Source organism: Sinohyriopsis cumingii, chromosome 5 (assembly GCF_028554795.1).
Source record: "Sinohyriopsis cumingii isolate HCF-2022 chromosome 5, ASM2855479v2, whole genome shotgun sequence".
In the NCBI taxonomy this organism is placed as follows: domain Eukaryota; kingdom Metazoa; phylum Mollusca; class Bivalvia; order Unionida; family Unionidae; genus Sinohyriopsis; species Sinohyriopsis cumingii.
Window position 1 is genome coordinate 150,836,702 of NC_142965.1, and position 27,058 is coordinate 150,863,759.

General features: G+C 42.1%; 1 protein-coding gene across 2 annotated transcripts in view; it reads left to right on the plus strand.

Annotated features, from left to right (window-relative positions):
• The first annotated feature begins 96 nt into the window (after window positions 1-96).
• The window catches only part of LOC149800458 (uncharacterized), a 119,890-nt gene continuing 92,928 nt past the window's right edge, over window positions 97-27,058 (plus strand). The window contains exons 1-3 of one of the 2 annotated variants that reach the window (XM_089960084.1): window positions 97-349; window positions 1,579-1,700; window positions 2,359-2,440. In XM_089960084.1, the coding sequence (XP_089816210.1) occupies window positions 105-349; window positions 1,579-1,700; window positions 2,359-2,420 (429 nt within the window). In that variant the 5' untranslated portion in view covers window positions 97-104 and the 3' untranslated portion in view covers window positions 2,421-2,440. Of the gene's footprint in view, window positions 350-1,578; window positions 1,701-2,358; window positions 4,031-27,058 lie in introns of those variants that run through there. The other variant, XM_089960083.1, reaches the window with a different exon arrangement.

Here is a 27,058-nt window from a genome sequence, read left to right on the forward strand (position 1 = left end):
TCAGATCAGCCGTGCATTATGTGCTTAGGTTATAATCAGGATATTTGTCATCTGGATTTCTAAAACGTTGCACTCCAGGTTTATTAGTAAACACTTCAGGCACGATGTTGTTATATGGTATATTCGTTTTGATAACTGCTGTTGTAATAGATGTGGAAGGAGGGATAGGTAGTCTAAATTTACCAGCCTGCATTATCACCACCTACTATTCCTATCAGTGGACGCCTTGTAACAATCCATTGTACACGGCGTGTGGATTCGGTGTATGCTGTAGTCCTAATCACTACTGCTGTAATTATGTGGGATATCAAAGTTATTATTTTGCTGGAAAAGTCGGCTGCTGTAGGAGGTGAGTTAAATTTAAATTTTACATGTAAGTAAAAAGCCTTTCCAGAATAGAAGCATTTTAATTTTAGTGCCTGCATCGTATTAGTGCCTTGCGTGCACATGTAGCAAGTGGTATAGGTTTGCCAGTTATAGATCAACCCAGATTACGTTTTATTTCTATTTTTGGGGAAATTCTAAACCGGGAATCAAAAGCTTTAAAAAATAAAAATAAAATAAAAAAGAAAGAAAATATAGCATTGGATTTTATTTTCTTAGTTCAAAAGAATCTTTAAAAGTACATGCTTTGAAAGATAATTTGCAAGATATTCGTATTCAAATGAACCAATATTTAATTGAAAAATTATCGGTGACAAGGGCGGTATATAATGAAAATAAATTATATAATAAGTGAATAACCTGCTTCTTCTTTTCCGTTCATCATCCAGCATGACGGAGTAATTAGCCTGTCTGGCTTGAGTCAAAGTTAATATGACATCAAATCAGTGAGACTATATGAGTTGACATTACTTCAGATTACATGGTACGTGAAACTGCGATGCGCATTAATCATTGCCGATGTAATAATAATAATAATAATAATACAGAATAATTAGCCTGACTGGCCTGAGAGCGTGCGATATTTTAAATCTTAATTTGTCCTATAAACAGTTAGATCTCTGTTTTAGTAGAATGATTGTAACTTGACCTTTAGAAATTAAAAGGTCTTCGATTTGTAACCGTATACAAATATATGCATTTAACCACATTAAACACGTAATTGACTCTTTTAAATGTTATGTGATGTGATTTGGATTTTTAACGTAGCTTTAACAATTTTTCAGTCATATCGCTACGATGTCTGCAATGTGGCAGTTTATAGTGATGTCTAGCACTGGGGCATCATGCCGCAGACATGTAGCATGATGTCCCACCCAGTCACATTATCCTGACACCGGGCCGACCAGTCCTAACACTAACCTCTTAATGCTGAGCGCCAAGCGAGGCAGCTGTTAGTACCGTTTTTGTAAGTCTTTGGTATGACTCGGCCGGGGATCGAACCCACGACCTCCCGCATCCGAGGCGGACGCTCTAACCACTAGGCCACCGGAGCGGTGACTCTTTTAAATAAAAAAATGTTGTGTTCGCCCTGCTCATGGCTCAGTGAAATGTTATACCGCTGAATAACCAAATGATACGATCAAAGTATTAGTTCTCTCCCGGATTATCATTCTTGTTTCCACCATCTTTCAGGACAGGGTACACGGCACGATCGGGAGAGATAGCTAGTGTTGCCCTGGGAGCAATTGCCTGGGCTGGCATTGTCTGTGTAGTTGGCTTTCTAACGTGTCCAAGACTGTATCTCAGATTAAAGAGTATGTACACCTGTCTACCTCTCTCTTTATCTCAGTTATGTAGAACTCATTAAATATGCTAACATTGTGAGATATGTCCAGCATATATATTAAATTAGAATAGTTAATTCCAATTCCATCTGTTTGGTTTGCTTTTCTAAAATCGAAGTGAGACCTCGGCTTTCTAAATACAAATATAGATTATTTACAACTTGTTGACTCTTGAAATTATCCAATAATGATCAATGGTTGAAAATATATACCGTCGAAAATGACTTCGATGTCAAAGTTATTCATATACATTAGTTCCAAATGGTTTAATATTTATCTCAATTTAAAGGAATACGACATGGTTCTAGAGCATGTCTGTTTTTGTTCCATTTCTCACTGCGAAGCATGAAGTAAATAGCAGATTTTGAGTTTTCTTACAGATCTAGGTCAATATATTCGAATTTGTCCTCACATAATACGCGTGTCATCTGAGGTCAAGGTCATGGGGAGGGGTAGAAGGCTTTGACCGAAATCAGCAACAAAAATTCCAATCTGCTATTGTCAGACCACTTATCCTCAGCTAACTGACATATCATATTATTCCTTCTCAGCTGCTTGACACACCGGTTATTCATTGAGAAATCACCACATAATTCCGATATTAGTTCATTAACTTTGCTTCTTGCAGGCATCGCCTTTGTCCCACATCAGAAAACAAAGTCCCGGACGGAAAACATCATAAAGAAATAGAATGAAGAATGACTTCACCGTGTGAAGATTTTTATCTGGTCCTTCTTCACACACACACACACACACACACACACACACACACACACATGCACATGCACACACACACACACACACATATATATGCACACATACATACATACATAAATACATACATACAAACAAATGCACACACACATGTATGCACCCCCCCCCACACACACACACACATAAGACATGCTTTGGCATGCGATACATTCGAGATTACTCACTCCACTGATTTCCTGTCCATGGCTAGTGCCTCTAATTTTTCTCCTTGACTGTAACCTTTAGTAACATCATTGTTTTGGTTTATTCCTGGTGTATTTACCCCGGGGAATATTCATGGTATATACTCAACCGCAAAATAACGTTTTATCGGTCTTTTCGTTTAATAGTACATATGTTTGGTTGTTAGAATGATTAGAGGTATATATACTGAAGATATATACACATTTTAGGATGCTTACGGTACAATATTTTATATCTCTAACAAGTCAGTTAGTACTAATATTAGTACCCTTACTCGTACCTCGTGGACAGGGTACTAACATGAGCACATACGTGTTAATGGAGCAAGCCGGGTGTGATTCACACCCGGCATTCTTTTCGCCTAATAATAACACTTTAAACATAGTCCATGCATATAATGCAATAAATTGATTAGTCCTCTTATTTAATACCGGAAGTATCGAAAATCATTGTAGAAATAGTTGTAAAATCTCGTTTACCTTTTTTAGCCGATATTTTCGTTTAGATCGTCCGCCATATTATTTCAAATAATGATTACTTCCGTTCTCAGCCTCGTTTGTTTGTGTGCCATATAAGGACATTGACGCCATATTTGGAAATGTAAACAAATCGTAGTAAAAATTTGGCGCCGTTTGGGTCAGAAATTCTGCGCATTAAAAGTAAATACGGTTTATCGGCAACTTTGAAATTCCACCAAGAAGCGATTATTCGCACTTAATTGATAATAATATAGCGTAGAATATCCAAAATATGGTCTGGCAAGCCTTACGTAGAAAAGGGGTCACGGCGAGAGTCTTGCGTTATCTGTCATGGCGGACAGGATACGGTTAGAGTAACCATGCCAATTTATTTTATCGTGTAAGGGCTTAATAAATTCAAAATCAGCCAAATTTTTTTCACAACATGATTATACTTATGTAGTTGATTTCTACACTGTTTGTTTTTCTGACTTTAGTGATGATTTTTTTGTTTTGCTCCATTACATGATATGGGATCAGTTCGTAGCCTCAACCACAACAATTCAAGTTGAGGCTACGACATCGTAGCTACAAGTCAGTTGCCTGAGATGCTGAGCACTCAAGAAGGTACTGAGACAGATTGATAGCTGAATTCGTGTAGATCGTCACCTCTGAAGACAGATGGAGTATGGAAATGGATTCCGGATGTTTTTAAAACCAAAAGAAGAAAAAAATTGAAACTGATAAAGTACCATGAGGCCAGATAGTAAACTTAATTCATTAATGTATGTACACCTATGTAACCTTACACTTTCAGTGTCATAATTAGGTAATTTGTGTAGCTGAATATTTGAGCTGCAGTAAATTAAAATTAAAACAGTTGAATTGCTGGTTGTTTTTTTTATGAACATATTGATAAATTTGCTTGAAATATTGTATGGTAAAGGTCATATGCAATGGTAAAGGTTATATGCAATGGTAAAGGTCATATGCAATGGTAAAGGTCATATGCAATGGTAAATGTAGCTATTTATTTTTGGTCCCTTTTTGAGTATACAATTTGAAACAAAACACATTGAACGTCGATTGCGACTTTCATATGCCAGTTATTGTTATTACTTCCAAATACCTTAGTTAACCTGACTATAACTCGATGACGTGTCATCACTAATAGCAACTCAACAGTACACAGTGGCTCTAGAAACTAAATGAAATCTCTTTTTTTTAATTCAAAATTTCACGGAATTGCATTAACATTTGAAAGTGCAGATATTGCATAGATAGTTGAACACTCTTGAAACATTATTATCAAGCGCCGTCTTTCATTGCTAAGATCTAGTCACCCAAATACTAACCAGTTTGGTAGTATTACTATGATAACTTCTGAGTCTCTTTCCTAGAACGAAGTTATCCGGTTTGCGTAGGAAAGAGAAGAGGATGTTCTGAATCCTTGGAAGTAAATCAAGGCCATTTTGAACAGCACTCAATGACTGTAGTAGTCATTACGTTGAAGTGGCTTGATTCACGTCACAAAGACTAAGTTTCAATATTAATTTGAAAGTATGCAATAGTTTGGAGTCATTAAAACCTAATGATTCTTCTGCGTTAAGACAAAGCAGGAATAACATTAAAAATTAAATGTCCTTTTTATGCAGATTGATTCTTCGCACATCTATCGCATGTTCAATCGCCACAACTGAGCAGTTTGGCACTATCACTACGAGTGCCTCTGTCTTTTAAGCAGTTAAATTTCATCAACGATATACTTCAGTGGAGCAACAGAGGTTACAAACTAGGAAATCGCTGGATAATCACTGAGAACTCAATCAATGAACACGGTTCGCAGTGAAAACTAGAACATATGGAAAAAACGTATGATGTCTTTATGGAAATACTTGCATTTTTTCAACAAATAAAAGTTCTCTAGTGAGTTCCTGTTTGAGAAAGTATGTGTTTGTGTGTTTTTGGAATTTTTACGAAGCTTTAAAAGAATTCAGTCATATCGCTACGATGTCTGCAGTGTGGCAGTTTCTAGTGATGTCCATCACTGGGGCATCATGCCGCAGACATGTAGCATGATGTCCCACCCAGTCACATTATCCTGACACCGGGCCGACCAGTCCTAACACTAACCTCTTAATGCTGAGTACCAAGAGAGGCAGTTAGTACCATTTTTATAAGTCTTTGGTATACCTAGGCCGGGGATCGAACCCGCGACCTTCCGCATCCGAGGCGGACACTCTAACCACTAGGACACCGGAGCTGTCTTGATAAAACAAATTCGACAATGCTTTAGCCCGGATTAATCCTAATCACGTCGCCTTAATAAAGTCTATTATGATTTAAGCCTACCTAATGAAGGCTATTATCGTGTGTCCTGTGTACATGATGTCATTCGGTAAACAAGTACATGTACAGACATCGGCGGCTAATGTAATATTTACGAGGAGCTTCTCCGATGATTAGGGGAAAGACCAGTACGCATTCTTGTTGTGTCGCAGAGAGTTGAAATTATTCAACTCGCATCGGATAGAGATACAGATGTTCCAAATGAATGTTGCTGAATTTTTGCATTATTTTTACCAACCATGTGAGAAGGATTTACTTTGATTGTTGAAAACATGGCGACCAGAAACGCTGACGAGAGGGCAATCTGAAACATGGTATTTGAGGTTCGAACCAAAATTTCAATGCGGTAAATACGCCAATATTCTGTATGAAGTCATTTACAGGATAATGCATTAGATATGGAGATACACAGCCAACGATATCACCCTGTCCAGATCTGTCTATCAGTATAGTCATCTGTCTGTCTGTTCCGTATTTATCTGTGGTCACTTTTGTTCTCAAAAGTCTCATCATGTATTATAAATTGAATGAATATATATATCCTGAAAAATAGAAAATTAGTAGCATAATATTTTCATAATTGTTTCACAAGTCAGAAATATAAAATATATCCTTACATCTTCACATAAGAAAATATAAGATTTTTTTTTCCCCAGGATAGAATTCATCTTCTAGATTACTTTGTATCCCCTTGCTTATTGCATACACATTGTCTTCAGCTGTCAAGAAATATGGCACAGTTTCTTGATTTGGTGCTCGTCGAATTAGAAAAGGACATGAAAGTTGATGAAATTCTTTATAGTGTTGATTTTAATGCAATTGAATCCACTGATGTTGCGACTGTGAAGAAACACTCCAGGATTAGAAAACCGACAGAGGCAGAAGTGGAACATTTTTGGAAGAAAAGGAAGACAAGAACACAAGTATAAAAAACAGAAAATTATTGCTATTTATGTGCATTTTTTAATTAATAAATATTTCTCTTGAAAGCGAATTCTGGCTGTATTACTATTAGTATATTACCCGTCTATTATTCCAAGTTTCGAACTTTCGATTAACGAATCTTTAGTTTGTGTAATGACAGACTCATATAGGAGCATCCATATATTCCAATGAATCATAGGCACAAATAAAGATAGTATTAAAAGGTCCACCTCGAAACAAATTGAAAAGTTCGATTAATATTAGATGCCAATTTTGAAATTCAAGTTTAACAAATTATATTCAGTTCTGTAGTTTAGCGCCTAATTTTAAATTTTCATTAGCGCTAATAATCAGTTCCATCCCCTACCATCCCGTTCAATTATGTATGACATACAAATTTATTTGTTATTTTTACTTTTAAATAATGCGTGTAAATTACTTACCATTTCCCCTAACTGACCCAGGTCTATCCTAAACTTGTCACACTCGCAAGATAGGCCGGTCCTCGATTGACTTGGCTATGGACTTCCTCTTCAAAATGTCTGCAGTTGGGCGAGTATTTGGTCATACAATATCAAACTATCTTGAAATATAATTTATGTTGTGTGCTTCACTTTGTCCGTGATTGAAGGTAGAGTTTAGTCCTACCTGAATTTTGCATTGTTTACAGATATGTGCTAAAATTTGAGTTCGAAACAGAATCTTATTAACGAGTTTCCTACTTTTGGAAGATAACGTGATGACAATACTTTTAAATTTTCCATTAATATTTCAGAAAATGCCATTGCGCCATGTATCAAGTGTGGATGTATATATAAGGTTTTGTCAACAAAGTCTTCATTACTAGTAGTTAAGGGGGGTAGTTTACGGACAATGGGAATTAGCATTACAGACCCCCCCCTGGGTTAGATTACGGACAATGGAAATTTAACATGGCGAAAAATCGTGGGTCAGATTACGGACAAGGGGAATTAACATGGCGATAAATCGTGGGTCACTCTACGGACAAGGGGAATTTAACATGGGGAATAGTTTGGGCTTGTTTAGGGACAAGGGGAATGGAACATGGGATTTTTTTTAAAAAAAATTTTTTTTAAAAAAAGGGTAGGCAATTCAAAGACTATCTCTTTTCGAGAAATATGGCTGGCCCTGAAAAGGGCCTTTGGTTTATGTTAATATGCCCTTAACATAAAGGGCATTTGCGACATCTTCTTGTCCTCAAACTTCGTCTTACAGCAGGGCCGTACATCAGAGTCCTCTTGAGGCAACCTTGTCTCTCTATATAGACTCTTCTTATCCACAGGCTGCTGCTGGTCCTGTGGACAACGGTCCACTTGGATCGGACATACATGAGCATGTCCGTCCTGAACATCATTGTTGACACAAGGGTTGAAGATTCAACGTCGGTCCACATGTTGAGGCTCCTACAATAGGTGAATCAATGCAGTGAACTGCGCTTATTTATAGGGACAGAAAGGATTGAAACGGATTGAGTTCATTCACCAATCCGAACACGCGTTACAGAATTCGGTCAGCCCGCATCCAATCCGAAGAGAGCAGTCTGTGACGTCACGTAGTCTATATAGATTCGCTAGCGCTTGTGTGCAGTCAATCTATGCGACAGTGATTCAACATGACGGAAACTCAGAAAACGATCCAATGGGGTGCACCAGCAGGGGAGACCGCCCAAGGGAACTCGGACTTACTTTCAGAAGAGGTGAATTGGGATTTTGTCGATTTTCTCTCCTCGCAAGAATTTGTTCCGGAACCTTCGTTACCTTCTTCATTACCGCAAGTGGAGAATTTTAGACAGAGACAGAAAGAAGAATTGGAGAAATTTATACAACGACAAAAGGAAGCGGAACAGGCTTTTCTCTTACAGCAACAGCAACAAGAAGAAGAGGTAAGAAAAAAACAACAGCAAGAAGAAGTAGCAGCAAAGAAACAAGAGGATGAAAATCAAACGGTCACGGTACTGTTGGACATTTTAGCGGAGTTAAGAAGTCTGAAACAAATGTATCAGACTTCTTTATCACGACCGAAGAGAATACGACCTTCCCGAGCTAAACACGTCAACCCTGTGACTAAGCCTACCGTACCACCCTTAGTGATTTCAACCCAATCATTATCATCATTACGCAGTCCAGAAGTAGGCCTTGGCCGTGGCAAAGGCTTAAGGCAGTTAAAATTGATTGCTTAAACTCACCCCTGCACCATAAAGAAAAAAGGCCCTTTTCAGGGCCACCCACATTTCTCGAAAAGAAATACAATTTCAATTTGCCAATAACTCAAAAATAAACCCCACCCATTTTACCCTTATAGTACGTGTCTGTGTATGAGTGCGTGAGTGTAGCTTCTTATTTTAAAATCAAAACTCAAAGACTCTTATCTTATATCATTCATTTATTCTTTTCTCCATTTTTTACAATCCAATTCACAATTCACAACACAACACTTTAATAAAAAATTCATTGATTTCTTCTTTTCTCCTTGTTTAGTCTCTCTGTTTTTTGAATTTCTTCACCGTCACACTCTTTTCCTCTTCTTCCTCCTCGCTTTCTTCCCTTCTTCTTTTTTTCTCCTGTTTCTTTTTCTTCACCTGTCTTCTTTCTTCCTGAGAAGAATCCCTCTCTTCCTCTGAAGAATTCCTCTCTTCTTCTGAAGAATCCTTCTTTTCTTCTGACTCCTCTTGTTTCTTTTTTGGGCAATCTGGAGACCAATGTCCTTTTTCTTTACAATAATAACAGGTATCTTGACTTTTGTCTTTTTTAGTCCCTGTTTTTGTTCTTTTTTCACGGTCTGGACACTCTGAAGACCAATGCCCTTTCTTCTGACAGATATAGCAAGTATCTTGACTTTTATCTCTAAAGGAAGGAGAGTAGTCCGTAGGCTGGTCTGAAGAGAATTTTCTAATGACCCCTCGCAAAGCTCTGACGAAACGTTCCATCTGGTTAGTCTCTTCCATCGTTGTGCTCGGCTTGAGAGTGAAATGAATAGTGAAAGGACAAGACACACACCCTTTTATATACGCTGGTCTGCTATGACTATAAAGTAGCTTATGGTGTTTGAACTTGAGTCATTTGACTTTTTGCTTTCAAGATGAAACGATCCCATTCATTCGAGAAGAAAGAAGAAGAAAGAAGTTAGAGGCAGAAACGTGATCTATCGCCTCGTACCAGGGCTGAAATCTTGGCACAAATTCATGCCAGTGATTTTGAAGAGGACATGAGTGAACCAGAATTTGAAACCTCTAAACCAAGTTTACCACCCTTAGTCAACCCTGAAAAATACTATTCCATTCGAGAGACGGAAAAGCGCTCCTCTAGAAAATTTAGAACCACGGCTTACAAATACACGGTGAAGTTTAAAGATTTCAAGTCCGAAGTGCCGTTAGAGAAAGCAGAAGGGTTCATCACCGGAGTGTGGGATTCTCTGCTCACTGCACTTAAGCGACAATGTCAACCCAAAGAAGACGATCGCTTGAGACTTTCCATACAACACGACGGTTTGAAATCCCCTGTTTGGATCGAGTTTAGCACCCCTGCAGAATTGACTGCTTCCAAAGTCATGGACAAGATTCAACACGTACAACAATCTAATGATCAGTTTGACATCACCGATGGTAAAGCCACACTGGACATGACCCACGTCTCTCCTCCTCAAGGGACAGGACACAAAAAGATGTTATTGGTGGACGACCTTCGCAACACCAAAAAGAGTCTCGTTCGAATTGACAACCCTCATGACCAGATGTGTTTAGCCCGTGCCATCGTGGTGGGACGAACCTATGCCAACAAGAACGACACGGTAGAATGGAAAAGAACCTGGGACACTATTCAACGTTCCGACCGAGCCAAACAACGAAATGAAGCAGAACTCCTGTTACAACAAGCCGGACTGCCCAAAGACACACCCTGCGGCATTCCTGAGATGCAAAAATTGCAAGATGTCCTAGCTCCACGATACACCTTGAAAGTGCACCCTCAAGAAGTGCGCGGACCTCTGTTGTTTCGAGGGCAAGACTTTAAGGACGAAAAATACATTCATGTCTATTATCACGATGACCATTTCGATACGATTACCACTATCACTGGATTCCTGGGATACAGTTATTACTGTGAGAAATGTGACCATGGTTATAACAATCGAGAGCAACACAAGCATTGCGGATCGAAATGCACAGGATGTTTGGCCTCTCCACCCTGTCTGAGCGAAGAACCAGTGCCTTGTTCAACTTGTCTGCGCACGTTTGTCAGCCCTACCTGTTACCAACAACATTTGAAGACGCAAGGTTCACAGAAGAAATGCGCTTGTCAACTGCTGAGATTGTGCCCTACGTGTGGACAAGGCATACGTACCAATAATACCAAGGCACACGTATGTTCAGGAAAGAAAAAATGTCACATTTGTCACCACATCGTGGACTTGGAACACCAATGTTACGTGCAAAAATACCAACCCCCACCAGAGAAAGAGGACGGTCACAAGAAGAAAGGCAATTTCATCTTTTTCGATTTCGAATGCATGCAAGAGACCGGCATTCACATTCCTAATTTCTGCGTGGCTCATCGAGCGTGCGAGAAGTGCATTCAAGAACCTATCTTCAGTCATTGCCCTCACTGCAGCAAGATTCCCGGAGGACGTGAAAAAATCTTTCGGGGGCCAAACACGTTAGCCGATTTTGCCCAATGGGTCTTAGACCCCGTCGACAAGACGTGGAGCCAAGAGGATATCGAACGTTACGGAGATTGTCATCGTCATGCCACGGTGATGGCTCACAATTTCTCCGGATACGATGGACAGTTTCTTTTGAGGTACTATACGGAACAAGGCACCGAGCGTCCTAAAGTCACTTTGAACGGAGCCAAAATCATTTTCATGCAAGTGGGACAAGTACAGTTTAAAGATTCGATGAGTTACTTGGCCATGCCTTTGAGTCGAATGCCTAAAACGTTTGGAATGACAGAAATGGCTAAAGGGTACTTTCCACACTTTTTCAATACGGAAGCCAATCAACACGCCGTTCTACCCCATTTACCTGAGGCTCGCTATTACGACCCCGACAACATGCGTACCGAACAACGAGAAGCTTTCTACGCTTGGTACCAGGCTCACGCCTCGGACCCTTTCGACTTTCAGGAAGAAATGCTAAAGTATTGTCGTTCCGACGTGGACATTTTACGGCGTTGCTGTGGAAAATTTCGAGAACTGTTCATGGAACACGGAGGGGTCGATCCTTTGAAAGAAGCTTGCACCATTGCCAAAGCGTGTTCCTTAGTGTACCGCCAACGATTCATGCCTGAAAACACCGTGGCTGTCATCAGTCCTCAAACGACCAACTATGTCAAGCGTCAATACTCGGTCAAAGCCCTACGTTGGTTACATTACTTGTGCGACAAGGAAGACAAATGGATTCAGCATGCCCGCAACGGTGGAGGAGAAAAGACCATCGGAACGTATTCGGTCGATGGCTGGGACTTAGAAAACCCCAAGATCGTGTACGAGTTTAACGGTTGCTTATTTCACGGATGTCCCGTCTGTTACCCTGACCGTGGCACTAAAAATCAGTTTTTGCAACGAACCATGGAAGACTTGTACCAGGACACTTGTCAGCGGCGCCTAAAGTTAGAACAGCAAGGATACCAAGTGGTGGAAATGTGGGAACACGAATACGATCACCGTTTGAAAACCGATCCCGAGTTTAAACGCCTCGTGGAAAGTTACCAGTTCATGGACCCGCTGAACCCGAGGGATAGTTTGTACGGAGGAAGGACCAATGCCACCTGTTTGCTGTACCAAGCCGACGAAGAGAAAGGAGAAGAAATCAAATACTTGGACGTGTGTTCGCTGTATCCCTACGTGTGCAAATATTGTCGCTTTCCTGTAGGGCACCCGCAATTGCTGACGGAACACATCGACCTGAAAAACATTCGACAATACGAAGGCTTGATCAAGTGCAAAGTTTTGCCTCCCACGAACCTATACCATCCCGTCTTACCTCACCATTGTCAAGGCAAACTGATGTTTCCCTTGTGCCGTACTTGTGCCGAAACGTGCAACCAAGACCAACCTTGTCAGCACAGCCAGGAAGAACGGGCCTTGACGGGAACCTGGGTCAGCGTAGAATTGTTCAAAGCTCTGGACATGGGATACCAACTGTTAGAAGTATACGAAATTTGCCACTTTCCCAAGACACAACATTACCACAAGGGTGACCCTACTCAGAAAGGCATTTTCGCCGACTACGTGGATGCCTTTTTGAAACTGAAGCAAGAAGCCAGCGGCTATCCTTTCTGGTGTCACACTCCCGAAGACCAAATAAAATTCAAAGAGAAATATTACGAACAAGAAGGCATCACTTTAGACCACATCGAGAAAAACGAAGGCAGGCGATCGTTTGCCAAAGTGATGTTAAATTGCTTGTGGGGTAAAATGGCACAACGCCCGTGTTTACCCAAGACGGAATATTTGACAGAACCTTCCCGCTACTTCCAGATGATTCACGACAAAACCAAATACATGAAACACGTGGACGTCGTTCGCGAGGATTTGATCTTGGTCAATTACGAAGAAGATCTGGACTTTGTACAAGACGACCCTTTTGGAAACGTCATCATTGCGGCTTACGTGACAGCCCATGCTCGCTTAAAATTGTACGAAGCTTTAGAACTGTTAGAAGAACGCGTCCTGTACTTTGACACGGACAGTTGCATTTACATCCATCACCCGATTCAACATCACCCTGACATCGAAGGAGACCGTTTAGGAGCCTGGACAGACGAGCATCCCGACGACAAGATTCTAAGTTTCGTCAGTGGCGGTCCCAAAAATTACGGCTACGAATACCGGGACAAACAAGGAGAAGTGCACACGACGTGCAAAGTGAAAGGACTGACTCTGAATCATCGTACCAGTCGAGTGGTCAACTTTGGGGTATTGAAAGAAGCCTTGCAATCGGAAGAGGATGGAAACTTTAAAGTGACCACTTACCAACCGAACAAGATTGTACGTTTACCCACTCACCACATCGTCAGTCGACCTTTGGAAAAAGTTTATCAAATCGTGTACCAGAAGCGAGTGCGACTTCCCAATCATTTCACCTTACCTTACGGTCACGTCGGTATTGGTCTGTATATAAAAAGGAACCCTAGGCAAGATCGATAGTTCATTGTGACTACCAAGACCGAGCGAACAAGATGAATACTTTGAAAGAGACATCGTTCCAGTTTGGGGATTGTAAAAAAGTTGTATCTTCCTCTAGTGTGACTAATACTGGATGGATAAGACCCAGGCATTGCGACGGAAAATGTCCAGAAGGAAACTGCGATTGTCCATGTGGTTACCATTGTAATTGCGTAACGGAGTTTGCAGACGAGTGCGATTGTGAGCCTTGCGATGGATACGATGCTGTACGTTGTGACCTGAGCGATGCCGTAAAGCATCATGGGAACTTTGTTCTCACTGCCCCTGTCATGGAAAGTGATGCTGTGCGTGTCAAACCTGAGGGACGCGAAAGTGATGCCGCTCGTCCTCTTAGACATTTTACCGGGTTTAAAGGGGAATGTTCACCTTCACGTCTACCCCCCTACGGATGTCATCCAGCCTTGAGCAAACTCCTACCCATGTCACTCAACCCTCATCGAAACGAACCTGTGAAAAACGAATATTCGTTTCCTGTGCGTTTGTCGGAATACTGCGACTTTGAAAATCGTCTTCAATCGTTCAAAGGAAAATGGCCAAAGTATCTGGGAGGACCGACCCCCGAAGAATTAGCCAGAGCCGGATTTTTCTACTTGGGCGAAGGAGATAAAGTCAGGTGCTTCAGTTGCGATGTGACACTTCACCACTGGGAAGCGCAAGATTCGGCCTACGTAGAACATGCTCGATGGTCACCGAATTGTCATTACTTACCTTTAGTGGGACCGAGACATTGAAGTAACTTCTTACCATAATAATCTGTTCATGGATACTTTACAAGAGAACATTCGTGCTTTGCCTGTGGAGTTGAGAGAACGCATTTACCGAGAGCTGGTCAAAATACAAGTGAAACGTAAAGAACAATTGCATCCGTTACGTCACCGGTGTTTGAACCACTGGTACCTGAAGGCTATACAAGGATTGATTCAATTGAAAGTGTTCCATCGGACAGACATTGATCAACGATCCTCTAGTTTTAAAAAGGATTGGTTTGGTATGGACGATTCTACCTACATCATTGTAAACGTACTGCATCGAATTCCAGAGGAAGAGTCAACGAATTACCAACATCTTGAACACAATGTCAACTTAGTGAAAGAGGAAACTTCTGAACGAATTGTAATGTGTAGATTAGTGACTCAACGATTTAAATTTGACACTGAAGTGAAACCATGTTTGTGCAAAGAGTACATTTCTTGTGTCAGACCAAAGAGGATTTAGTATGACCTATTCATGGATACTTTGCTAGAGGACATTCGTGCTTTGCCTGTGGAGTTGAGAGAACGCATTTACCGAGAGCTGGTGAAAATACAAGTCAAACGTAAAGAACAATTGCATCCGTTACGTCACCAGATCTTTAACCACTGGTACCTGAATGGTATAAGAGAACTGATTCGTCAGAAACTGTTTCAGTGGTCAGACCTTGTTCAACACTTTGAGTTAGTGAATGATCGAAATGTTCATTATTTTGGTTACTTCGAGATTCACCTACAGCAATACATTGAGGAAGACAAGTTAAAGGATTATCAACATATTTTACGTGGAATCTACTTAGAGGAAGAGGAAACTTCTAAACGAACTCTGAAGTTTCGGTTACAGTATGCAAGATTTAGATTCCCTACTGGAGAACGAAGATCTCTGGCTAGAAAGTACGTGTATTGTTTCCGAAACAAAGAGACTATAAAAACAGGCTGCCATGCCACGACTTATGTCACATGTCATCCAACAGATTCCGTGGAAGGAACTCAATGACCATATTCAAACCGTGGATCATTACCATCGATTATTACAAGAACTGTATCCATTCAATTTGGGACGACAAGTGGTGTGTGTCTTAGTGACTTGTTTTTTGGGATTTCGTTTACCAGCCGATTCTTTGTGGACTCTTTACGATCAGTACTTACCACCTCCATGGCCTTAAATGGTCACGAAAAACTCCTTTTGCTCAAAGCCTTGCGTTTTCATCTGGATACTTCTCGACCTCTACGGGAAAAAAAGATTCGTCAACTTTTAGCTACCCAAGACGTGTATGACGATGTGTGTGTAGCTTGTGACTTACATCCCCATTGGACAGATGTCCGTGCCTGGAAAGAATGGGATTTTGAGGCTTGGACCCAAGAAGTGGCCCAGTATGCACGAGAGTTGTTCAAGGAAAAAAGTTACTTTTCAACCCGTGTTAGTGACGGTGCCAGAAGAACCCGTCACCCAGGACAGGACTGTCGTGGACAGACCTGAAAGACCCTTTCGGGAGGACACTTGTGTGACCTTACCCCCTGTTGAACTGGTTAGAACATTACCCAAAAGATGTGGTTGTTGTACAGACACTTGTGTTTATTCCACGTTCATCGTTATCATGTGCCTTTTATCCTTGTACTTAAGCCTTTGGCTTTTATGTATTTTTGTCTTTCGTATTCATGTTTGAAAAAAAACATTCAATAAACGTGTTCTGAAAAAGTATATAAACTCTTGTCTTGTTTGTTTTCGTGTCACAAGTGACATTTCTCACACCATGGCTACCTCTGCTGTCTCTGCTCCCTCTTCCTCTACTGTCAACGTCATCGACGAACACTTAGATCGTGCCAGTTGGGAGGCTTTGTATCTTCGCCATCCCTTTAACATGCTCATTGCTGGACCTAGCGGTTCAGGCAAAACCGAATTCGTCAAACGTTTGATCGAACATAAACATCATTTGATCGATCGGCCCCCTCAACGGATCGTGTGGTGTTACAAAGAGTGGCAATCGGCGTACAGCCTCTTGCGAGAAAGTCAAGGTGATTCCATCGTGTTTGTGGAAGGCATTCCTAAAGAAGACGACGGCATCGTCTCTGACTCCCGTCAAACCCATTTGGTCATTTTCGACGACATGTTAGGAGAAGACGAAGAAGAAATTAAATTGTGGTTCACGCGCAAAGGGCATCACCGTAATGCCAGTGTCATTTACATCACCCAAAATTTGTTTCAACAAAGTAAAGCCCATCGCACCATCAGTCTCAATGCGCATTACGTGGTCTTGTTTAAAAGCCCTCGAGATAAATCGCAAGTGCAAGTCTTAGCCAAACAGTTAGGAACGCCTTGGCTGACTCAGGCGTACGACGATGCCACTCAAACGCCACACGCCTATTTACTCGTCGATTTGAAACCTACGACCCCCGAGGATTTGCGATTTCGTACCCACTTGTTTCACCACTGGTGCCAAGACGGAGGGCCTGTCCTGTACACGTCTCCGTCCTCGACTTCATTTCACTCCCCATCAAAAAATCTATAAAAACCTCAGACCCTTTTTCGTCTGTCTCACACAGTGTGAACATGACGTCCCTTCAGTCGCATCTTCCCGTCAAATTGATTCGTGCCTTGTATGGCATCAGTCGAGAAAAAGATCCACAAACACGAGCCCGTGTCTTAGAAGCTAGTCTCAAAGAAGTCTTACGATGGTTCACGGTGACGGCACGTCAATTACTCCAAGGAATCATTCAGATTCCTCATCAAACCCAACGCTTTTTCGATCGAAACAAAGTCGCTTTGGTCCAACTGGCCGATCCCCGCATTGACACTCAAACCAAAAAACAAATCATTTTGAAACCTGGAGGGAGCGGTACTCTAGGAGGGGTCATCATTCGCTCACTCTTAAGATGGGATCCTAATGCCCCCAAAGTTATCCCCAAGACAAAAGTCCAACGAAGCCCCAAGAAGAAAAAGAAAAAGACCAGGTCCCCAAGAAGAATAACTTCTCCAGTGGCAGGACCCTCCTCTTACCAGACACCACCCCGGAAAAAGAAAAGAAGCCCCCAGAAAAAGAAACAGAGAAAAAGTCCTCAGAAAAAGAAAAGTCCACAGAAGAAAACTAGTCGCAAGAGAGGCACTTCGGCCAGGACGCAACCTTACACTCGCAAACCACGACCTGCCACGGCAGTGACTGCGTCTCCGGCATCCTCACGTTCATCCACTTCTCCGTTGATGACACCCAGAACTGAAGAGTACTTGGAGACGTTGATCACACCAAGAACATCTCCGTTGATGACCCCCAAAAGAACTTCCCCAGTGGCAGGACCCTCCAATTTAGTGGCAGTGGCTGCTGCTCACAAAGTACCTTCTCCCAAAATCAAAGTCCAAGAAAGATCGGGCATGTTACAAAGTTTACTGGATTTGTCCAAGCAAGAACTGGCTCGATTTAGTCCGTTGCGTACCCCTGCACGACGTGTCATGCCTGTCCTCAAACTGATAAAACGTAAAGACAATCAGTGGCGACGCGTTCCAGTATAAAAAAGGCCTGTGACCGAGTAGGGGATCAGTGTTTTTTTGGTGCTCCTAAAGACTCAAAGATGTCACCCTCCAGAAAACCCCAAGGAAAGAAAAGGAAAGGACTGCCACCACGTTTAGCCAAACATGGGGACCTGTTATCTGTCCTGTCCAAAGCTTCTCCACCCCTACGAAAAAAACTCATTCAAACGGCCTCCAAAGAGGTGATCGATACCGTGTGCGAATGTTGTTTGAACGTTTTGAAAGGCACGATCCCTTTGTCCAAACACCAGAAACAATGCTTGAGCAAACATCGTCACGTTCTTCGCCAAATGGTTCAAAAGAAAATTCCCATTCGTCAAGAAAAGAAGATGTTGGTCCAACGTGGAGGCATTTTACCTCTCTTGTTAGGCCCCATACTGAAAGGAGTCTTGGGAACCATGTTGGGAGGACTGATGGGAGCAAGATAAAAAGGCCTTCGGAAGTCCCAAGATCTCAGAATCGACCGCTGACAACCCCATGGAAGGACGAAAACTAGCTTTAGTGCCTTACAAACGATGGATGGAATACCATCGGTGGCAAGAACAACGCACCCCGCATTTACCTCCCAATCCCAATTTGAGCGAGATGTCCCAGTTACAACACGAATTGCAATCCTTGATGGATCGCCAAGATTTGTCCGAAACAGAAAAATCGCAAAAGTACGGTCAACTCTTGCAAAGACTGCAACTCTTTCACCAGAAAGCTTTAGACGAAACAGCTTTACCCACTCTAAAAGATTTTAAGACCTTGATGAAAAGTCCAGCACCATCATCATCATTACCCCCACCACCACTTCCATCCATAAGGGTCACCAGAGATGCTACCCCACAAAGACCTGAGGAAGAAGAGATGCGCGAAGTGTTTCAAACACCGTCAGCAGCTCCCATTTCGAGTAAGATTGCAGCATCCTTGTTGACCCCGTCCCCCACACCCCAACGAGGAGAAATGAAAGCTTGGGTTAAAAAGATGATGTCCACGCCTCCTTCGACAGAAGCGAAAAAGAAAGAAAGGAAACCAGAAGCGAAAAAAGAAAAGAAAACCAAAGCCATTCCATTGCCACCTCCACCTCCACCACCACTACCTTCGACTTCTACTCCCGTAGCCCATCGGACACGTAAATCCGTTTCCAAACCACCCTTTCGACCCACCCAAAGTAGCATCACCGAAGAGTGGGTGACTTATTAACACACCAACACACAAAAAATAAAAAAATGGAAAAAGTCTTAGCCAGCATTTACTACGATCCCTCGCATCCTGCAGGTTACGCAGGAGTTCAAAAATTGTATCGTGCTGCCAAAACGCGACTGAAAAGTCTCCGTTTACCTCAAGTGCAACGATGGTTACAAGAACAAGCTACCTACACTTTACACAAACCCATTCGACGCAAGTTTGCCAGAAGTCGCACCCGAGTGGAAGGCATCGATCATCAATGGCAAGCCGATTTAGCCGATGTCTCTCATTTGGCCAGCTACAATCGTGGCTACAAATATTTGTTTTGTGTCATCGACGTCTTTTCCAAATTTGCCTGGGTCGTGCCCTTGACTTCCAAATCCAGCAGCGAGTTAGTGCGAGCCCTGCAACGGGTGTTGAAACAAAGCGGTCGTCGCCCTCTTCGATGGCAAACGGACAAAGGCACCGAATTTCTGAACCAAGCTTTCCAAAAAGAATTAAAGAAACGTGACATTCATTTCTTTACCACCGAGAATCCCGAAACCAAAGCCAGCATCGTGGAACGTTTTCAACGCACTTTGAAAGAACGCATGTGGAAATATTTTACGCATCACCACACTCTGAAGTACATCGACATCTTACCGCACTTGGTGCAAGCGTACAACCAATCTTACCATCGAAGCATCGGACGTGCCCCGCAAGACGTGACTCCCGACAACGAAGTGTTGGTGTTTGAGCGCCTGTTCGGTACGTCCCCGACGAGGGCTGTCCCCAAGAAAAGTGGAGAGTTGGCCGTAGGAGATTGGGTGCGCATTGGCAAAACCAAACGCACTTTCGACAAAGGTTACTTACCTAACTGGACGACCGAATTGTTTCGCGTCACTGGACGAGTACATGGCCGTCATCCTGCCGTCTATAAATTGGAAGACATGAACGGAGAAGTACTCAAAGGAACGTTTTATTTGCCCGAGTTACAACGTGTCACCAAAAAAGAAGACGACGTGTACGACATCGAAAGCATTCTCGAACGCAGAACCCGTAAAGTGGGCAAACGACGTGTCAAAGAAGTCAAAGTACGTTGGAAAGGATATCCACCCAGTTTCGATTCTTGGATCGACGCTTCGCAAGTCATCGACTATAAAAAGAAGAAGTGACCATCATGCCCTTTCACACAGCAGACGCAGCTACGTCGACCACTCCTCCTTCACCTAGTTCTTCTGTGCAAGATTTACAAAAACAACCCTTGTGGGTGTGGTGTGGAGAACGTGTGCCTAAAACGCAAATCGTCTTTTTCTGCCAAATCTTCGTGGTGTATTGTGTCATCGGGGCAGCCATCGCCAATTTGAGTTTGCAACAAGGAGACAAACAATTGTGGACCATTTTATTGAGCAGTTGCATCGGTTACCTGCTTCCCAATCCCTCCCTGAAATTCTCCTCAAACGGGAACGTTGTGTCCAGTGCCAGTGTCAGTGCCAGTCACCACTCCAACAACCACAACCAGAACCCCATTTTGGGCGGAGACACGCCTCTGACATCCAGTAATATCCCCTCGGACAGCCACAGAACTCTGGAATTATGAGTCACCAAAACCAATTTTACTTAACCTTACCCAGTGACAGTTCCATGGAGGTGTTTCCCAACAACACGTTGTGCTGTTACACGGCCAAATTACCTCAAGCCATCCAGTTAGATCACGAAGCCCATTGGGAAGTGGCTTTAGTAGAAATGATTCACCCGACCCAAGTCCACAATATCACTGCCCAGCAAAATTGGTTTAAGGTGGAAGTTCATGACAAACAATTGCAAGAGGAGTTGGATAAGATTGGCACATCTACCAATAAAACCTATGATGACAAAACTAAAACGACCACCTACAACTTGTTCATTCTCCCAGGCTATTATTTCAGTGGTCATCATTTGGTCAGCGCCATAGCCTCCAGGTTTAATGGCGTGTTCCATAAAGCTTTGAGTAATGTCCAAAAAAGTGTCACCCTGGAATACCACAAAATAGCTCGTCGCTTTCTGATGAAATTTTCTGAGGGGTCCAAAAAATTCATGTCTTTCTTATTTTGTCATGAATTGTTTGACATATTGGGCGGTGACACGGAGATGAGAATGGTCATGATGAAGAAAAACGAATTGCCAGTCATTTCCGACAACGATATTTTTGCGAGGTATTTTCGTTTCCCGGTAGAACTGAACCAAGGACTGAATTTGATCTTTGTGTATTCCGATGTGGTGGAATACAACGTGGTGGGACACACCTCCGTGCCGTTACTGCGTGTCATTCCTTTCAAAGTGGATTCTGCCACAAACGCTGACGAGGAAGGTGGAAACACTTATCACGTTCACCGCGAATTTGTCCATCCTCACTATTTGCCGGTCAGCAAGTCGTATTTGGACACGGTCAACATTACTATAAAAGGAGATTTGGGACAAAATATTCCATTCACCAAAGGAAAAGTCACGGTGAAACTCCATTTTCGAAAACGGTTCTCTCACGACTCGTAAGTCATGTATCCAGTGTACCAAGGGGTGGCTCGACAGCGAGGACACGGTTTAGGAGACATGTTAAAATCGGCCTTTCGTTCGGTGGCCCCGGTGTTGAAACCGATGGTAACACGAGGATTGCACGCCTTGAAAGATGCGGCACTGACACAAGGCAAAGAATTTCTCCAAAATGTCATCATCGACAAACAAAACCCTAAAGAAGCCTTCATCAGGGCAGGCAAAAATGTCTTGCTGCAAACGGGTAAAGACATTTTAGGCCGACGAGACACACCTATAAATGCCCTGCACGCTACCGAATCAGGCATTCAGCAAGGACAAGGCAGAAAGAGACGACGCAGAAAACACCCTTTCACCAGACTTCAAGCGGGAAAGGCCAAGAAAAGAAGAACCGTTCGAGACTTAGACGTTTTCGATTATTGAGGAAGAACAAAAAAAAAAATGATGCACCGAGAGTCTTGTGCTTGTTCCAAGACGGAACTGGATCTGTTTGCCATGCCCCCCACCATGATGACGAAGCAAGAATCCCAGTGGGTGGAATTTCACCCGGTCTCCTCATTGACCGATTCCGCTCCCATCGAGTTTGAAATCAAAGGACAGCCCGAAGATTACATCGATCTGAATAGCAGTTACCTGTATTTGAAAGTCAAAGTGATCAAAACTGACAACACCAATCCTGGAGCCAATGATAGGGTAGCGCCCGTCAACAATTTCATGCATTCCTTGTTCAGCGAAGTGGACTTGTACTTGAATAACAAACTGGTCAGTAGCAGCATGGATACTTACCCGTATCGCGCCTACTTGGAAAATCTCTTGACGTACGGAAAAGAAGCCAAGAACACTCATCTGGATGCTTGCGTGGTATGGAAACCTGACACGGCAGGTGAGAACACGTTTAGCGATACAGCCCTGACAGCAGATGACAATCTTCACAATGTGGGGTTTAACACACGTAGAACTAAAATTCTGCAAGGGCGAAGTTTAGAACTGATGGATCGTTTGCATTTGGACATGTGGTTACAAGAAAAGTATTTGCTGAACGGTGTGGATATCCGCCTGAGACTGAATCGTAGCAGTGCCGCTTTCCATTTGATGACCCATGCCAATGAATACAAAACTGTTATCCAAGAAGCCAAGCTCTACGTGCGTCGCGTAGAAGTGTTACCTAAAGTGGGAAACGATATCAGTCAAACGTTAAGCAGAACAACTGCCAAGTATCCCATACGACGCGTAGAAGTGAAAACGTTCACCATTCCTGCTGGACAGCGATCCATGATCGAAGATCATCTGTTCCAAGGACAGTTACCCAAGCGTTTGATTGTTGGTATCGTCAAGAATACAGCCTTCAACGGAGTCCACAACGAAAATCCTTTTGAGTTTAAGCATTACAATGTGTCCAAGATCGAAGTCAGTCGCGATGGCAAGACCTTGTGTACCCGACCTTTCGAGCCTAACTTTGCCCAGAAGAATTACTTGAGATCGTACTTGTCCCTGTACGAAGCCACCGGTCAGTTAGGAACCAACACCAGTCACGGCATTACGTACGACGATTATGACGGAGGCTATGCTTTGTGGGCTTTCGATTTCACTCCAGACCAAGGCAGCGACGAGGGACATTTCCACCCTATAAAATCTGGCCAGATTCGAGTAGAAATTCAGTTTGCGAGTGCACTGGAAGCAGGGAACACAGTGAACGTCATCCTGTATGCAGAATTTGATAATACGATAGAAATCAACAGTTTAAGAGAAGTCATCCTAGATTACTAGAAGCCATGGAAGACTGTTATCCCTCTTTACCTAGTGGAGAAACTTTGGAGATGGAATGTAAGGAGACCGTGGAAAAAGAAGAAGTGATCATGATGAAATCGAGATGGCCAGAACAAGAAGCCCATTTAGTCTCCTGTTTTGCCAAACACTTGGTCGACAAAATGACGGAATTGATCAAGAAAAATTGTTATGGATGTCAAAACGATCATCCCAGTCAAATTCAACACGATAAATGCCTAATGTTAAGTCAAGAAGAAAAATTGGACGAGTATCTGGACGAAGCTTGGAGTCTCATCTCGAACAAAGACGTGTTGCACCAATGGTATAAAGACTTGCGTGAACATTCTTGTCCAGCATTAACCACTCAAGAGATCCATCGTATCGAAGCTCTCCTGAATCAGAGTGAGGAAACAGAACGAATAACCGTTTATTCGTCAGACATTTTCAAGCAAAAAGTCAGGATCGAATTGACGACTTATTATTACCTGTGAAGAAGAAAAAAACACAAAACAATGGATACCTGGGAACTTTATTACCTTTTGAACCACAGTTCGTATACGGCTTCTTGGAATCCTGTCGTCTGTGCTAAAGATGAACTCCCTCATCGCAAACCTAAAGACCATCAAGCTTACGTGATCAACACGGACGACAGTCATCTCCCAGGAACCCACTGGGTAGCCGTCTACTTTCCTCAAGAAGGCTGTGTGGAATATTTCGATTCGTACGGATTGCCCCCTTTGGAAGACGATATCATCGACTTTATGAGAAGAAATGCTCAAACCACCCGATTCAATAACGTGAAATTACAAGGCACAGATTCCTTGGTGTGTGGACAGTACTGTGTGTATTTCCTGCATCATCGCAGCCTGGGCTATTCCTTAGAACATTTAGTGACTCATTTCGATCCTCGTTCTTCTGCTAGAAACGATGTGAAAGTAGATCGATGGTTTTGTGACCATTATGCTTATCTTTTGTCTCAAGCTAGGAAACGTAGTGTCCATCAATGGCCTAATGATTTCCAACAGTGGAAATCACAATTTCATTCACAACGTTGTCAGCCTTGTTTAAAGTAGATTGTATTTGAAAAAAAAAATGATTGTCATTTGAAAAAAATTGTTTGATGTTATAGTGTTGGATTATTGTTAAAAATGTTGTTGTTTAGTGTTAAGTGATTTTTGAATAAAAAATGTTGTGTTTAGAAAAAAATGCCTTTGTCTTTTGTTTAGCTATAAGAATGTTGGATTGATGCTCTTTCATTTCTTACTATCCCTCTCATGACACTCACTGAACGTTGCGGCTCGAAAACCGTGTGGGGGATGTTTTCCTTCACGTCCGCGCTTTAACTTTAAGAACCGGGTTGTTCCCAGTCTAGCCATCCATTGTCGACTCATCCTCCTAAGAAGATGTGCTCCAAACTAGCTAAGCTCAACGAAGCCTACGTGAATCTGCATAGGGTCAGACACAGTCTGATACCGAAACCAGAAGAAATAGAGAACGTGAGAATGTTAAAAATCACTGAAGACCTGATAGAAGAGCTCTTCAGAGAAGAAATGAACAGGGAGAAAGAAGAATGGACAGAGAAGTACAGACTTCAGAGACAGCAGCAACAGCAGCAACAACAGCAGCAGCAACCTGAAGCTGACAGAGGCTTTGTCGATTGTCGTATCGACACCAAAGAATTCTTCTTCTCTTTCCGAAGAAGCAGACCTATCGCCAGAAAGTCTATCCTCAGAGGACATCGCATTCTTAGAAACTAAAAAAGAATGCCATAGCAAAACAAAAAAAACAGCCCTTTTTAGGGCTACCCAATACTCTAGAAAAGAAATAACGATCGATTTGCCAATGTGTGTAGGTAGAGTAGTGTGAAAATAAACACTAACTCTTTCTTAAAAAAATGTGAGGGTATGTGTTTGTGTGTTTGTGTGATTGTGTTTGTAAGTGATAAAGTAGGTTGGTGTGGATAGTAGATTAAAATGATGTTTGTTTTTTTGGGCTGTTTGAGGTGTATATTTTGGGTTAGATTGGATTGCTTTGCGTATGTGGATAGTCTATTGAAGTGATGGGTAGCATAAAAAGTGAGTGAGTGTTTCTTTTAGGTCCGCGCGTTGTTGTTTTTTTTGGTCATGATCTAGGTAAGATGAATTTTATGTTATTAGGGGGATGTTTTCCTTCACGTCCGCGCTTTCAGTATAAATTGAAACTCGTTCGGCAGTCCAGCTACCCTTGTTGATTGATCAACACCAAAAAATGAACACGAGACTTGAGAAACTGTTGGAGCTTCATGTGCATCTGGAATATGCCAGGCGCATATTAAATGAACTGGCCGCGGAAGCCATTGTCGAGGAGGGAAGGATAAGAGAGGAGGAGAGAAGAAACAAAGAAGAGGAGGAGAGAAGATATAAAGAAGAAGAAGAAAGAAGATATAAAGAGGAAAGAAGAAACAAAGAAGAGGAAGAGGAAAAGGAGAGAAGAAATTTCAAAATCCCAGAGAGCGAAAATTGGGATTCTGAAGCGACATATCCTGCCTCTGCTCTCTGCCCCCAAAAGGTAAAAAGTAACTGGGGGATAAGATGTGTATGTGGCGCCAGGCCTGGAAGGTGCCACCATTAACCAGGTGTCCATGAAGTTCCAAACAAAACAGCCCTTTTCAGGGCTACCCAATACTCTAGAAAAGAAATAACGATCGATTAGCCAATGTGTGTAGGTAGAGTAGTGTGAATATAAACACTAACTCTTTATTAATAGTGGAAGTGTATGTGATTGTCTGTTTGTGTTTGTGTTAGTAACTAATAAAGTAAGTTTGCGTGAATAGTAGATTATGGGTTTCTTTATTGTTTCTTAGCGTATGTGGAGAGTATAGTTTGGGTTATATTATACGAAATGAGAAAAGTGGGGATGTTTTCCTTCACGTCCGCGCGATGTTAGTCATGATCTAGGTAAGATCAAATTTATGTTATTAGGGGGATGTTTTCCTTCACGTACGCGCTTTCACTATAAGAACCCATAGTGTTCGTTGTTCAAACCATTCTGCAAAGAATAAAAAGAAGATGGCGTCAAACCAAATCGACAAAATACAAACCTTGCAAGACGTTTTAGACAACTTAGGAATAATGGAACAGATGCTATTAAGACTGGTTGAAGACCATTATTCCTATAGTCCCCATCGTGTGAAGATGGAAATTAATAACTTAAGGAAAGCAAAGGACAAGATTAGTGGTGTCATGAAAGAGATCAAGGAGGAGAAGGAGGATGAAGAGGAAAGAATAAGAATACGCAATTGGAACGAAAAAATTGAAAAAGAAGAAGAAAATGAAAAGAAGAAGAAAGAAGAGGAGGAAGAGAAGAAGAAGAAAGAAGAGGAGGAGAAGAAAAAAAAGAAAGAGAAGAAGAGTGTAGGAGATAAAATAAGAACTTGGTGGAGGAAAAGAAGAAATTAGAAGAAGAAGAAAACCCAAAGGCCCTTTTCAGGGCCAGCCATATTTCTCGAAAAGAGATAGTCTTTGAATTGCCTACCCTTTTTTTAAAAAAATTTTTTTAAAAAAAAAATCCCATGTTCCATTCCCCTTGTCCTTAAACAAGCCCAAACTATTCCCCATGTTAAATTCCCCTTGTCCGTAGAGTGACCCACGATTTATCGCCATGTTAATTCCCCTTGTCCGTAATCTGACCCACGATTTTTCGCCATGTTAAATTTCCATTGTCCGTAATCTAACCCAGGGG